The following is a 14709-nucleotide window of genomic DNA, read 5'->3' on the forward strand; positions in this document are numbered from 1 at the left end:
GGTATTGGACAGAGAAGTCACATCGACACCACGTGCAGACAGCTCCCAAAGACAAATATTCCCAGGGATCTGCTGGGGGAGAACCTGGGCAAAGGGAAAACCAAGCCAGCCACAGCAGTACGAAGTCTTTTTACTGCCAGAGCAGATCCATCTCCATGCCCAGACCTCGTGGTGAGGCCTCAGCTGTGGAACGGGGAGAGAATGGTGATGCCAATCTCTCCCTTGCTAATTACACACATTTATCTGTTGGCTCTTCCAATCTTTCCAGAGGAATCCAGGTTGTTCACACAATTGGTTTGATTTTACCCCAAAATAAGTTTGCACAACACAACAGGACACTTTTCTCATGTGAATGTGGTTCTGCTTTTTTCCTTTGCTGCTTTATACTGGAGAAAACCACTTCGTCTTTTTTGGGTATTGGTGACAACAAACAGTGAAAATTCTCAACTCCATGCCCAAACTGTGGCAACACACTCAAAACTTCGAGGTAAAACCAGAAATTGTAACCTGAATTTACGTCATGTAATTCACAGGTAATGAGTACTAAAAGTTTCTGAAACAACTCTGTGTGTATGTCCTGAGACCCTTTGACCTTCCCAGATCTGTGCACGTTCACCTCATAAAATACTCCCTTTTTCTCCTCCTCCCTGTGGGATCCATTTGTCTTTTCAGCACGTTTGTGTTCAAAGTTACCAAAGTGGAATGGTGATGGCACCACTTAACCCACCAGCCAATTGGGCTTGGGAATGGATCCATCCTCTTCCCATTAATCCCTCTTTAGTGCCTCCCACTATCACATGCCCATGGATCATCCTGCTTTATTCCAGAGGAACACAGCCTTAGGATGACAATTACTGATAGAGCATAAAAGCTAGAGCTAAAGACCATGGAAAGAAGCAAACGGAATTGATGTGAGAAGAGATGAAAAGATGAAAAATTGACCAGAGAAGAAAACTGGAACGAGCTAATTTACAAAAGAAAATGAACAAACCACGGCCAGGTAGCTCTGAATAAGATTAATTGCTACACGTTGCCTTCCTCTTTGCAATTTTTATCTTATTTCAGCTTCTCTTGCACTTTCCTAAGTGGCAGTGCTGTAAGTGCAGGAACTTTGATTCCATAACTTTGCCAGCTGGGCACTGTTTGCATAAATTGCCCTGACTTTGGAATTGGAACTCAAATTCCAGCAGCAGCCGAGGATTTGCTCCATTGACTTGGATGGGTTTATTTTTAATTTATTACTCTGAGGTCAGAAGGCAGAGCTCCGGATATAAATCTTGAACATAAATAGACAATTCCCAAATCTAGACAGTAGAGCCACAAGTACCATACAGAAAAACAAACCCAGGCAGGTATAGAACTGTCTGGAGGGTTAAACCAAAGGGAGCTGTGCATTTATTAGTAGTTTACTGTTTATTAAACAAGAACTCCAGATCCAAAAAGAACTCATTAACTGAAACCAAGTAGTGTTTAGTGAAATGGGAGCCTGTCAAAACTGGGGGGGGGAATGGGTCGGTCCAAATGTGAGTGCAAATTTTGTCTGGGAATTTTAAAGCGTGCCGTTTGTCATGGACAACGGATGTGCACCATACAAACTCCGTACATCTGCCCCTGGGTGACAATAAAAAGCGCAGTTTATTATAAACCGAAGTAAAAATGAAAATAAAAAAATCAACTAAAATCACAGTTTTGTCATTGGTATGTGGAGGTTGTTCCAAGGGCCCATCCAGAGCTCCTCCTCATCGGACTGTGTGTGTTCACTGTGCGACTCCAAGGGCTCCTTGACTTCCTCGTGGTCAATAACTGATTCCTGCTCATCTGTGCTTTTCAGTTTGGCCGCCCCGGCCTTTGTCACTGCACTTTCGCCCCCTATAGTAGAGGAAAAGGACACACTGCATGGCCTGGAGTTCATTTTGTCACTCGGGGATGGTCCCTTGGACAACGTGTTCAGTGGGACGCTCTCCTCGTGTGTCACAGCCAGCTTGTCCAGTTTCTTGAACTGCTTCCCCAGCCTCACTGGGGACGCGGCTTTTAAGTTATTGCCGAGGCAGACGCGGCGGGTGCGGACCACGGAGCCGTTCTGGGCGACGTAGATGTTGCTGTTGCCGTTGGGCTGGAAGCCAGGGTTGCTCAGCCGGTTCCTCTGGCTGGGGTCAGGAGCACTCTCCTCGCCCGTGGAGCTGGTCTCGTACTCCGGGTCCACTACCAACTTGATCCTCTTCTTTTTGGCCCACTGTTGGACAACAAAAAGAAATGTCAGGGCAACCCAGCACTGTTTCGTCATTTCCCTGCCCTTTCTGTTCATTGATTAATAGCTCTCATCAATTCCTATTAATTGTGCATCTTTCCCCTTGGGATGTGTGCAGAAACTGGAGGGCCCTGAGGAGGAAGCTGCTGTGTGAGAGATACCTTCAAGAAACGACTCCAAAATGTAAATTCTAGGAAGGCCTTGGAAGTTTTTTTTCCCTTGCATTGTGAATTCTGTACACTGCACAGCTTTGCTTTGTGTGCATCACACATCCAGCAGAGAAAATCCTGGGACATACACCAGGGAAAATCTCAGGCACAGCGCTGGCAAAACTGTCTGGTTACAAAAGAGAACAGCTCCATGTAAGGCTTTGTGACTGTTCCAGACAGGTGGGATCAGTGGAAATGCTCAGGAAGATGCTGGAGAAAGCAGGCTTTAGGTTTATATAACTTTTATATTTTTTCAAAAAATGAATGCAAACAATTTCCACACTGCTGTGACTTTGTAGCAGCAGTGATTCTTCTGTGGTGAGCACACAACCCCCACTAGTTATTATAATTTATAATTGATCTTTTAAAAATAAATGCCTCCTTGCAGCACACTGAAAAGAGCTATTACCCTCCTTGAATGAATAATGCAAACACTAAGATGCCATCACATTTAACAGCCACTGCAAAACACACACAGGAATGTGAGAAAAGCCAGTTTTTAGAGAGAGAAAATCATACAAGGTACAAATAGGTGATTACTCTTCAGCTTTTGAGAAGTTACACTTGGTAAAAATTACTAAGATGACGATTTTATTGTTCCTGGCAAAGACAGACAATGTTCTTTACATGGATATATTCCAGTGGATCTATTCCTGTTTAGTTTAAGTGGGATTTACATTAAAACATCAATGTAATGTAAATCCCACTTGTGTGCAGCTATGATGTTGTGCTGTGTGGGGGCACAAAGGGGCAGCTAAGTGACCATGGATCGAGTTCAAAAAGATGTTAAAATAAAAAAAATAAAATAAAATAAAATAAAATAAAATAAAATAAAATAAAATAAAATAAAATAAAATAAAATAAAATAAAATAAAATAAAATAAAATAAAATAAAATAAAATAAAACCACTGTACTGTGATAGGCAGGAAAGGCAGAGGTTGGGAAATGTAAACCATTTCCTTTCCTGACCCAGCTCACTCTTGCCTCAGCATTTCTGGCTTGTGCATCATTGGTGTCTGCAACCTGAATCCTGTGATCCAGAAACAGCCCAATCCCAGCTCTCCCAGCTATCCCTGCAATTTTGGGAATGTTTTGTTGCAGCTCCACTTGTCCTCCCTGCAAACACAGCTGACCTTGACAGCAGAGAACTCACCTGAAGATTAGCAAATGTATTAATACAATATTAATGTATAAAATGAAAACATGGATGATTTTTAAATCTTTACATCCTCCTCCTCATCATTCCCATTTTTTCCTAAATCCCAAGTTTCACTGCTCCACAAAAACTACTTTCTGTATCTGAGTACATCTACAGTGTGTGTATATATATGTGTATGTATATAAATATATGTATCCACAGGGCTGGAATTAGCTTGGTTTTCCACAGTTCTCTCCCAAGGACAGTGAAAAGCTGGATCATTACGCTTTGCCCTTTCCTTCTGGCTGTCTCCAGCCCATCAGTATTGCTTAGGAAAGACCACACAGAAGGCACAGCAAACAAAGCCACTCCTCACTGCAAACCACCACCTACTGTCACTCCTCTTTAAAAGGAGGTGGAATCACCCGTGGCCTCTGACTCCGTAATTCCAATACCCAAGGGCTCATCTGACTTGGCCTGGCTGCTTTCCTGGGACACCTTTTTCCTTGTTTTCATTCCTTTCCTGTTGGTGTCAGAGCTCTGAGTCTCAGTCTCAGGGGATGTGGCAGTTTTCCCAGACGCGGCACTACCTGAGCTTTTTGTCCTTGTGGTACCTTTGGAAGGTGCACTGATTTCACTACTGTCTAGGCAAGAAGATTCATTCTTACTGGTAGTGTCTTCCCTGTCACTGTCCTCTGGATCAACCTCTTCCTCACTTTCCTCCTCACTGTCCTCACCAGGAGCAGCTGAGTGTCCTCCCTTGCCCTTTCCAGCAGCTTTTGCATTGGCAGTTTTAGAAACTGCCTTGTTTGAGTTATCTGCTGTCTCCTCTGCCTCTTCCTCTTCTTCTGACACCTCTTCTATGGTGTCCTCTATTTCCACACTGGCAGAGGAGGTTTTGCTCTTGTAGCTGGATCCCGAGGTTTTCTTGTAGCTCGTATCCCTGTCACTACCTGAGGCAGTGGAGCTCACGGATTTCTGGCTGGAGCGTTTGCCATGGGAGCTGCCTGCCCTGCTTTTTACACTGGACATTTCTGTGCTTCTCCTGCTGCTGGACACACTGGTCCCTGACCTGCTGTAGGAGCTCCGTGTGGATGAGCTCTTGGACAGGCTTCCATCCTCATCGCTCCCAGAGTCTTCCTCATCATTATCCTCTTCCGATGAGTCCTCCTCTGACTCACTGCTGGAGCTGGATTCAGAGTCCTCATCAGAATCCTCCAAATCCCCAGTTTCTTCATCTGAGTCCACAGTGCTTTCTGTGGCCTCATCCTGATCCAGGGTTATTTTCAAGTAGTCTTTGTCTTCTGACTCGGAGCCAGAGCTGCTGCTCTTCTCAGAGGACTCATCCGAGGTGCGCCTCCTCCTCTTCTTCCTCCTCTTCTCATAGTCGCTGTCCTCCTGCTCACTTTCTGCCGTGATACTGATTGAAACTCCCGACTTGGCTTCATCCCTTTCAGACCCTTCCTCTCCACGTGCCAAATCCTTGCCAAGGCCCTCCTGGAATTTCCTGGAGACACTGATACGCTTCAACACGTGGTTTAGTTTTCTCATGGAGGGCCTGTCATCCGTGGATTTCTGGAAGTAGCTTCCCCTGATCATCATGGGTTTGTCCCCTTCTGCTTGGCGAGCTGACAGCAGCTTGGCATAGCTGGAATCTTTCCTACCTTTCACTTTCTGCAGGATCATTGGGAATATCTTTGCTTTCTTCCACCGGGAACGGGCAGACTCAGCTCTTCCTACAGGTTTGTGGGCACTGACTGCCACACGACTTAAATTCATCACTCCCTTTAGCCTCCTTTTTCCCTGGCTCCTCCTAAATCCTCTTCCAGGACCCTGGCTGAGATCCATCCCAACACCTACAGGTCTCCCTTCCATTTGAGGCCCTCTGCTGGGAGGGCCTCTGACTGGAATCATGCCCTGCAAATTATGAAAATTAATTGATTACCACTTGAAAGAGAGTTATTGTGAAAACCTGTACTTTAAAATAGGTTAAAAAAAGATGCAACATTTATTTCCCAGCATCAAAATGAACTTACCTGTTTTAGAACAGTTTTCTTACCAAAGTTATGGGAAACATTTTTGAATTTTAGAGATTTAGAAAGTTCTAAAATACGCTGCAAATGCACAACTACCTGACTCTGCAATGGAGAAAACACTGAAATGTTCTGTCTTCTCATTTAATAATGGATTAAGATTGGGCATTTATGAAAATTGGACATTTCTTTCTCAAAAGAAACATTTACATTGACTGTCTTCTTATTGCCACCAACATTTAAAATTTTTTTTAGATTTCATTGTCAACATTAGGAGAAATGAGTTCAGGTACTGCTTGGAAATCCATCATTTATAGGGAGTATAGTAGTAATAGACTTGTACAGTCAAGGAGTGGTTTTAATTGGAAAGGACCTTAGAGCCCATCCAGTCCCACCCCCTGCCATAGGCAGGGACACCTTCCACTATCCCAGGCTGCTCCAAGCCCCAAACCCCAGCCTGGCCTTGGACACTTCCAGGGATCCAGGGGCAGCCACAGCTGCTCTGGGCACCCTGTGCCAGGGCCTGCCCACCCTCCCAGGGAACAATTCCTTCCCAATATCCAACCTAAATTTTCTCTTTTTCAGTCTTTAGCCATTCTTCTTGTCCTGTCACCTCAGTTCCTGCTGAAGAGTCCTCCTCCAGCTCCCTTGTAGGCCCCTACAAATACTGGAAGATTTCCTTATTTGGTAATGATATAAAATGAAATTACCTAAGTGGATTTTTCTTTGAACTAAAAACAGACATGGATACTAACAGAAACTTGGCAATTCTTTTTTGTGCCTAGAAAACAAAAGGAATTTAATGCTGACAAACTTTACCGGTCACCAGAAGGGCCAACAATGCTTAACACTGATCTATAAAAAACCCAATTCTGATTAGTTCCAGTGCACAACTGATGAGGTTTGGTGGCCCTTCAAGCTGTTAAAGGGACAGAATGATCCCTCCAGAGTTTGTTTCTTACCTCCTCTGCTGCTGGCCCATGGGGACTGTAGTAGTAGCCACCATCACTCTCCACCACAACCTCGCCATACTCATCGTACATGCCCGACGGGGACAGCAGGCGCCGGCGGCTCCCGTACTGCGGCAGCTCGTACCTGCCAGAGAAACCACAGCTCCTCAGGATGGGCCCAGATGTGCTCACACCTCTCATCACACAGCCAGCAGTGCACATGTTCATATCCAGAGGGATGGGGAATGGCTTTCCTTGTTCTTCTCGCTCCTTTTTTTTCCCTTAGTGGCACCCAAATCCCAGACATCTTTCTGCTCCAACAGCCACAAGCCCCTTAGGGTAACCTGAATTTTGAGGTCTGTTGGATCAGCCAAAGGCCCTGTAAGTACACCAACCTTCCTTCAATCCCCCTGATTTTTTTGGGGCTCTTTCTTGATAATCATGGAGTGAAAGAGCAGCTTCTCTGGGATCAGTTCTGGAGAATGCCAGCAGTAATTCCTGAAGAGCCTGCAGTCCAATGGGCTTTATCAGAACAAGGCAGGATGGTGTTTTCTGAGGGAAATTTAGAAAACCACAAGGCAGAATAGTGTTTTTTGAGGGGAATTTAAAAATCCAACAGCTGGCTGGAAACCAGGAGAAGAAAGGATTAATCCCTGAAGTCACGAGGGGAGGAGGTGATGGAAATTAATCTCCCAGGAAGCAGAAATACACACACAAAGGATAGAAACCCAGCATGAGGAACGGGATGTTCACTCTCTAAGTGGAATAATGACATTCCTGAAGAAGCAGGGAATTATCACACACCCCCCTTAACCTCTGAAAAGAGTTTTGTTGTTGGTTCACGCCTTTGTGGACACAAAGATTAAAGTAATCCTGAGGTGAAGGGAAGTCCCACGATTAAGTGCTGGAATAATAAACACTACCAGCTTGGAAAAGCAGCACTTTCAGAAATAAAGAAGAAAAATGGAACTATACCCGTGCTCATAACTGTAGTAATCCTGGCCATAGTATTCCTGCCCTGGATCAATTCCAGACTCCATACTCAACTCCTGGAAAAGAGAAACACTGATTGAATGCAAACAGTATAAAAAAGGCCCAAATGTAATTACTGATTTTATTATTCTTTATGATGTAATTACTTCTTCTGACTGCAGAAATGATCCCCATCCTGTAGCACAAAAATACCTACATCTCACATCTTTGCTCTTATTGCTTATTCTGGAAAAAATTTTGGGCCTAAAAGATTTGAAATAGAAAGATTTGCAATTGCACTGCACAGCAAGGTGCTAAAGTTTCCAGCACCAACTACTCAGCTCAGCTCCAGCTGCAATAATCCATCAGCAGCTGGCTTACACATGGGAAAATCAGATAGCAGTTGGAGAGCAATGGAACCATTGTGTCTGGAAATCTGAAACTGTGGGATGAAGCTGGTGGAAGCCACTGAAAGATAATCATGGGGAAAATCACAGATCCCAGAGTGGTTTGGAAGAGATCATAAAGCCCATGCAGTCCCACCTGGCCCAGGTTGCTCCAAGCTTCATCCAACCTGGCCTTGGAAGTACCAAGACGCAGTAAATTTAAGGTATTTAATTAAAGTAACGTAACTGGGCTTACAATACCAGAACTTTGCTTTTTATCTAAGAACCAGGGGGGAAAATTACCTGAGAGAGACAAGTTCTTATTAGAAAATTATCTAAAAGCCATTTCAAAACTTATAGAACAATTAAGAAATTAAAAATGGTGGTACCTCTGGTCTGAGAAGAGAAGGTCTCAGCAATTGCTGCTGCTACAAAAGGAAATGAGAAAGTGGTTAATTAGGCAGCAACAATTAAAGTGCAGGTGATTGGTGTCTAAGATTAGTACTAAATGCTGAAACCACAGGTCCTTTGGAACTTTTTTATGGCAGGCAGCTGTATACTTCCATACCCTATGAGAACACTGAGTACCTGACACAGTAAAATCCCTTCACAGTCCACCATTTCTTTTGCCTAAATATAAAATCAACTTCCCAGTTTTTGTGGTGAGTGTCTGACATATTTAACTCAAGAACTTCTACCAGAGGCCAAGAGAACTAAATCCTGTATTTAAATTAGGAGACACAAACCAGCTGTGCAGAGAGAGAAAAAACCAAAACCAGCAAATATCAACCTTTATGATAGAAAAGTATTTTGGAGAACTTTCCAATTATTGAGATTTCACGGAAGGAAACTCTTCTCCCTGTTATTCATTTCTGGAGAAAATGATACTTCAGGAGCAGCAAACCTCACAGAGCTGCAGGGAAGGTCCGTGGAGCCCCATCCCTGCCTGGCAGGTGATTGGGTGTGACACTGGAAAACACAGCAGGCGAGGAGGGAATTCCCTGGGAAGCTGCTTCTGGCAGCTGGTTAAACAGCAATCTCCCAGCCTGGAGGTCACACTCCTGCCACAGTGGATCTCAGCACCCAGGGGAACTATGGCTCATAAACTTACTGAATCACTTTCAATCTCTGCTCTCTAAAGCACTCAGTACTCGGAAGTTCCACAACACACAATCCCAGAATGGTTTGGGTTAGGAGGGACCTTAAAACTCAGCTCATCCTACTCCCTGCCATGACAGGGACACTGTCCACTATCCCAGGGTGATCCAAGACCCATCCAACCTGGCCTTGGACACTGCCAGGGATCCAGGGGCAGCCACAGCTGCTCTGGGCACCCTGTGCCAGGACCCCACCACCCTCACAGTGAACAACTCCTTCCAAATATCCTACCTAAATTCCCCCTGTGTCAGTCTGAACCCATTTCCTGTGTCCTGGCACCCCAGTTCCTTTTGCAGGGTCCCTCTCCAGCTTCCCTGTATCCCTTCAGGCCCTGGAAGGAGCTGTGAGGTCTCCACACACCCTTCCCTTCTCCAGGCTGAGCAGCCCCAGCTCTCCCAGCCTGCTTCCATAGGGAAGGTGCTCCAGACCCCTCAGAAACTCCATGGTCTCCTCTGGATCTGCTCCAACAATTCCATGCCCTTCTTATTCTGGGAGAACCAGAACTGTGCACAGAATTCCAGGTGGGGTCTCACAAGATCAGGGCAGAAGGAAAAGCACATTGGTATCATCAATATTTTAAAGGTAATTGGGCACTGGCCTTACCTCCTGCTGTGCATATCCTCGCCTGGAAGTCAGAAAAAGAAAAGAAATAAATTAGTATAATGCTGTGAGCCTGCACAAAGATGCCCATTGCCATTCTTGCTGGAGAGGGGTGAAAGAGAATGTAATTAGAAATATAATTAGCATGGAAAGAAATACGTATCTCTAATACCAAATATGTTTTTCTTTGGGTTTGCTCTGGACACAGGGATTGTTGCATGGGAAAGGTTGGAGAAGCTTTGGGATCTTTTCTTGCTTTAGATTGTGAATGGATGAGGAGAAATCCCCAAGAGCCAGAGAGCCAGAGCATCCAGAGAGACTCAGCACAGGGAAAGGGGGATTGGGAGAGGCCCTGCCCCATCCCCTCCCCACCATCCACAGAGGGACCCCGTTCCCTCACACGTCTGCTCAAGCAGTGGAACAACCTTTCCTACTCCTGGACTTTCTGTATCCATCAGAAATTGCCCTGGAGCTTGCATTACTAATTTCTTGTACCAACATTATCATTCCAATTACACCTTTCCTAACATTTGCCTATTGGGAGGGGAGGTAGATGCCTGTTTGTTTTTTTTTTTTTTTTTTGCTATCTGCAGTTATTTTGCCACAGGCTTTGTGCTTCTGATCTTATGGGGAATTTATTGTTGGTTTAATTCATTTTCTCAGAGCCATTCCTGAGCATGACCAATGTATTTATGTCTGTCAAGGTTTCTATTTCCACATTTTGTGCCCGAAAATTGAAATGGTTTTGTCAAAACTAGAGAACAAAAATTCAGACCTTGGAATTTTTCTTAAGGATAAGTCTGGATTATTTTTCTTACGGTTTTTAAGAAGGAAAGGGTAAATACTCAAAATTAATGCTCAAATTGTTAGGCTTAACCTAGCAGTCATGGGGAAGTCTTTAATTACACTAAATAAATAATAAAGATCAGAGAAATCCTTTTAATTCTTTAATATCCCCATCTCTAAATCTTCCTATTAATATTCAACACATGGAATTGATTATCAGCATTGAATTAATGCTGTCGCCTATATAATATAAACCTCATGGCCAGCTGAAATGAAGATTTATCATCCAAAGATGATCTGTGACTTTTCAAAGCCCACTTGAGGAATGCTGGATTTCGTTTCCATATTGCTTACAACAATCTTCCTATAAAGGAGGTCTGAGGAGATGGAAGTCTATTAGTCTTAATTGCACTATATTGCAGATTAAAGGCATAATACGAGTAATTCTAATTAAATTTGGAATTCAACTTTCATAAAAATAGAAGTGTGATGAGTTTTGCTGATACTTCTTGAATAGTTTTGTGTGGCCATGATTAGAAGGAACAAAAAGTCCCCAAAAGACATAAAATATCCATTCACTCACTACAGCACAAGGATCTATTCTGGCACAAAGACAAAGGTCAGGACAACATCATTTGTTTCCAGGAAGGAATTAAAGCTGTCCACAGAGGGAGGGATTGCTTCTGGGAAATGTTTTCAGCTGGACTTCACTGCAGTCTGGGAATCTGTGTGAAATGGGAAGCGAGGCCATGGAGCCCGTGGGGATGTGGGGTAACTGGGCAGCCGGAACATGGAGCTGGGACTTATGGGGAGAGACAAAGCCAGAATGAACTCACATGGACAAGATGTGCCAACCTTTTACTGCTGAAAGGTTAGAGGAACTGGGATTTGCCTAAAACAGCATTTTCCCAATTCCTTGCACCCCAGCAGGCGTTTGCTCTCCATAACTTAAATCTGTTTTCATATCAAAAGCAGAATTATCACAACTCCCAAATACTACGTGGTTCCTCAGAGGGAGCAACTACTTATCAGTTTGCCCTGGCTCCTAAAATGAAGACTTTTCCTCCAGTTCAGAGCTGGAACTGAGAACAAATTGGGAGGGAGGATGAGTAATGATAACACCAACTTTGCACAAAAGAGCTCTCCACTGATGCCATCTCTGCTCCTTCTCAGGACTTGGCCTCATCAAGCAGATGATGAAAGCATGCGAGATAAATCCAGGGTCACAGAGGACCCCAAATGACCAAATCAGACAACCTGGGAGGGGTAAATCATATATAAATATAAATTACTACAGATGTTCAACTTGCCACCAACTCCTACACTGGATCTAATCTTTGTATTGCTGCAGAAGTGCAGTACCATGGAATTGTGGAATGGGTTGGGTTGGAAAGGACCTTTATGCTCATCCTCTTCCACCTCCACCCACTTTCCACTATCCCAGGGTGCTCCAAGCCCCTTCCAAATTGGCCTTGGACATTACCAGGGATCCAGGAGCAGCCACAGCTTCTCTGGGCACCCTGTGCCAGGGCCTCCCCACCCTCACAGGGAACAATTCCTTCCCATCTAAATCTCTTCTCTTTTTGTTTTAAACATTTTCCCCCGCAGCACCCAGACATCTCAAAGGAACAGAATTTCCCTGGTACAGCTTCTTTCCCAGTCTAATAGAGTAATTTTTTAAACAAAACCTATGTCAAAAAGCCAGAAGGAGAACAAATGTTGCATTATATCCAGACAAAACTAATCCAGTTTTGTAAAGTTTTCAGCTTCATAAAGATTTCCAGAATGACAAAGTAAATGTTCCTCATCAGTGAAGAGCTGATTGCCATGACCCCCTCCCAGCCTGTTCTGAAATGATGAAATTAAATATTTGAAGTGGAACTTTTCTGTGATGTCCACTCTTTTTGCTTAAGGAACATCCCAATTAATTGTAGCCAAACTGAACCATTGGAGTTTATGCTGTGAATGACTAAACACCTCAATTTTTGCTATGTGACCTTACATACCACAAAATCAGGTCCTATTTGTGTCATATTTTACTGGGGATGTAAAGACCTGCACAACAGCAGCTGTTTACAAGCTCTAACGTGGGACTTGGGTATTAAAATTTACATTTCTGTCTTTGGGGTTGACCCACTCTGAACATGAGCAGCCCAGTAATTTTTCATGCCCATTTCTGCTCTCTTCCCACTGTCCCCTCATTAGGAGCATGGCTGGGACACAGAGAGGTACATTTAAGTCATATTACTACTCTGGCTCTTCAATCCTAAAAATTCTCCACCTAACAGGTGCTGAGCTTTGGGAATATGATTAAAACATTGCAGTTGTGCCATCTTTGGAGAACTGAGCATCAAAAATGTGCACATCTCATAAATGACACAGATTCTGTTACAGCAAAAATAGGACGATAGGATAATCCCTCCCCTCACACATTTAGCTACTCCTACAACTACCTTGATCCTACAACCTATCCCAACAAGGGTTTTAAATAAAGGAAAATTCTAATGGATCAGCAGAACTTGTGGGATGGAGTTCATGGAGTTTGCACTAGGAGAAAGAAAGAGAAACTACCTTGAGCAGTTTTTGGCTGAAGCATCCACACATGTCCTAACTGCAGACTTAAAAAAAAACCCAACAAACAAACAAAAACCAAAGAGAAAAGAGAAAAAGCCAAGCACCATGGAAATGATGAGTTTGATAAACAGTCTGATAAAGAATTAATTACCTTTTTGCTCTGAATTACAGCCTTGATACTGAACTGGAATTTTAGTTTCGCTTCATTAGGTAATATCTGCTTTTCCCAATATGGTTTTTCAAAATTGTTATATTAAACTTTTTAGATTTTGTTGAAGGACTGAAAAGAAATTGCAAGTTGAACCAAACATTTAAGTGCCTAAACTGCTTTTACTTACCATTTTTTCAAAGGACAAGCTAATTTACTTTATATATACATTTGTAATTTACATATTTATGTAAATGCAAAGATCTGATTTAGATGACTGTGAGCATAAAAGCTGGTAAGTAAATCCACATTACGTGGATTTTTACAAGTACTTGGAAACCCTTCACCTGGTGACACTAATCAGAGTGACTTTATTACAATTTAATTGAGATGTTTCAGCTTGTGACAGACCAGCATGAAAATTAAAGAAAGACAGCAACAACATGCACATGCAAAATCATAAAAAACAAACAACAAATGCTTTGTACATGAAAGGAATTTACAAAATATAAACTTTTCACATGCAGTTACAATATAAAAAAGAAAATGCAATGGAAGGCAGAAGATGGAGAACAAGAGTGGGGACACAGCTGCATTTGCTGAGAAAACTAGAGCAAACCCTTCTTCTGACTAGAGACAGGAACTGAGCTGCCAGAAAATGTCAGCAGAGCAGAGCTCATGGAGCAGGGAGATGCAGTATGGAATTATGGAATGCCTGGGTTGGAAGGGACCTTAAAGCTCATCCCATAGGCAGGGCCACCATCCCAGGTTGCTCAAGGCCCGTCCAATAACCCAGCTCACCGAAGCTGAGCCTGCTACTCCCAGGCCTTCCTTGCTTTGATGCTCAATATGTGGCAGAAGATTCCTTCCAGGTGGGGTGTTTTATGGGCAAAGCAAGAGATTCCAATCACAGCTGCAGGAAAATCTGACTGATGTTACCTACGGTGAAGGCTGCTTAAAGAAGTATTGAGCCTGCCACCATCTATGCCACATCCTTGGGTAAAAATGGACAGTTTCCCCCAAGAACTTCCAGGAAATAGACTAAGAACCAGAAAGATGTAGTTCTGAGAAAATGACTTGGAGAATTATATTCTACATCACAAATTTCTGAGTGAACGGGAAGGACAACGTCTCTCCATTTGGGATCGGGAGTGGGTAAGTCGTGTACAGCAGAGAAAAGGGGGAAAGTTGGGATTTCTGGAGAGTCTTGAGGCAGAAACTGTATGCTGCATTAGAGTCCTCCCACTCAAAAAAAGCAGGGAACATCCACCCGTGAGCATTACAGAGCTGTCGACTGGGAGGGGAAGCGTTTCTCCAGCTCCTCCACAACGCAGCTCAAGTTCCCATTCTGCTGGTTGTGCTCAGCTGCGGCTTCTGGAGTTGGGAGCTCCGGGGTCAGGGCTGGTTTGAGCTTGGGGACGTGCTTGGGCAGCAGGTGGTTCTTGTCTATTTGGCTGTACATGTTGGCCACCGACTTCTCAATGGCAGCCAAATTCTGAATGTTTT

The 14709-nt window shown here is 43.7% G+C and overlaps 1 protein-coding gene across 2 annotated transcripts in view; it reads right to left on the bottom strand.

Moving 5' to 3' along the window:
- Nucleotides 1–1513: 1513 nt before the first annotated feature.
- The window catches only part of PCDH15 (protocadherin related 15), a 324226-nt gene continuing 311030 nt past the window's right edge, over nucleotides 1514–14709 (bottom strand). Inside the window, exons 32-37 of one of the 2 annotated variants that reach the window (XM_058841859.1) lie at nucleotides 9699–9720; nucleotides 8327–8365; nucleotides 7555–7628; nucleotides 6592–6724; nucleotides 4095–5513; nucleotides 1514–2233 (exon numbers count right to left, since the gene is read on the bottom strand). In XM_058841859.1, the coding sequence (XP_058697842.1) occupies nucleotides 1682–2233; nucleotides 4095–5513; nucleotides 6592–6724; nucleotides 7555–7628; nucleotides 8327–8365; nucleotides 9699–9720 (2239 nt within the window). In that variant the 3' untranslated portion in view covers nucleotides 1514–1681. The remainder of the gene's footprint in view (nucleotides 2234–4094; nucleotides 5514–6591; nucleotides 6725–7554; nucleotides 7629–8326; nucleotides 8366–9698; nucleotides 9721–14709) is intronic. The other variant, XM_058841858.1, reaches the window with a different exon arrangement.

The sequence above is a fragment of the Poecile atricapillus genome, chromosome 6 (genome assembly GCF_030490865.1).
Source record: "Poecile atricapillus isolate bPoeAtr1 chromosome 6, bPoeAtr1.hap1, whole genome shotgun sequence".
Lineage (NCBI taxonomy): Eukaryota > Metazoa > Chordata > Aves > Passeriformes > Paridae > Poecile > Poecile atricapillus.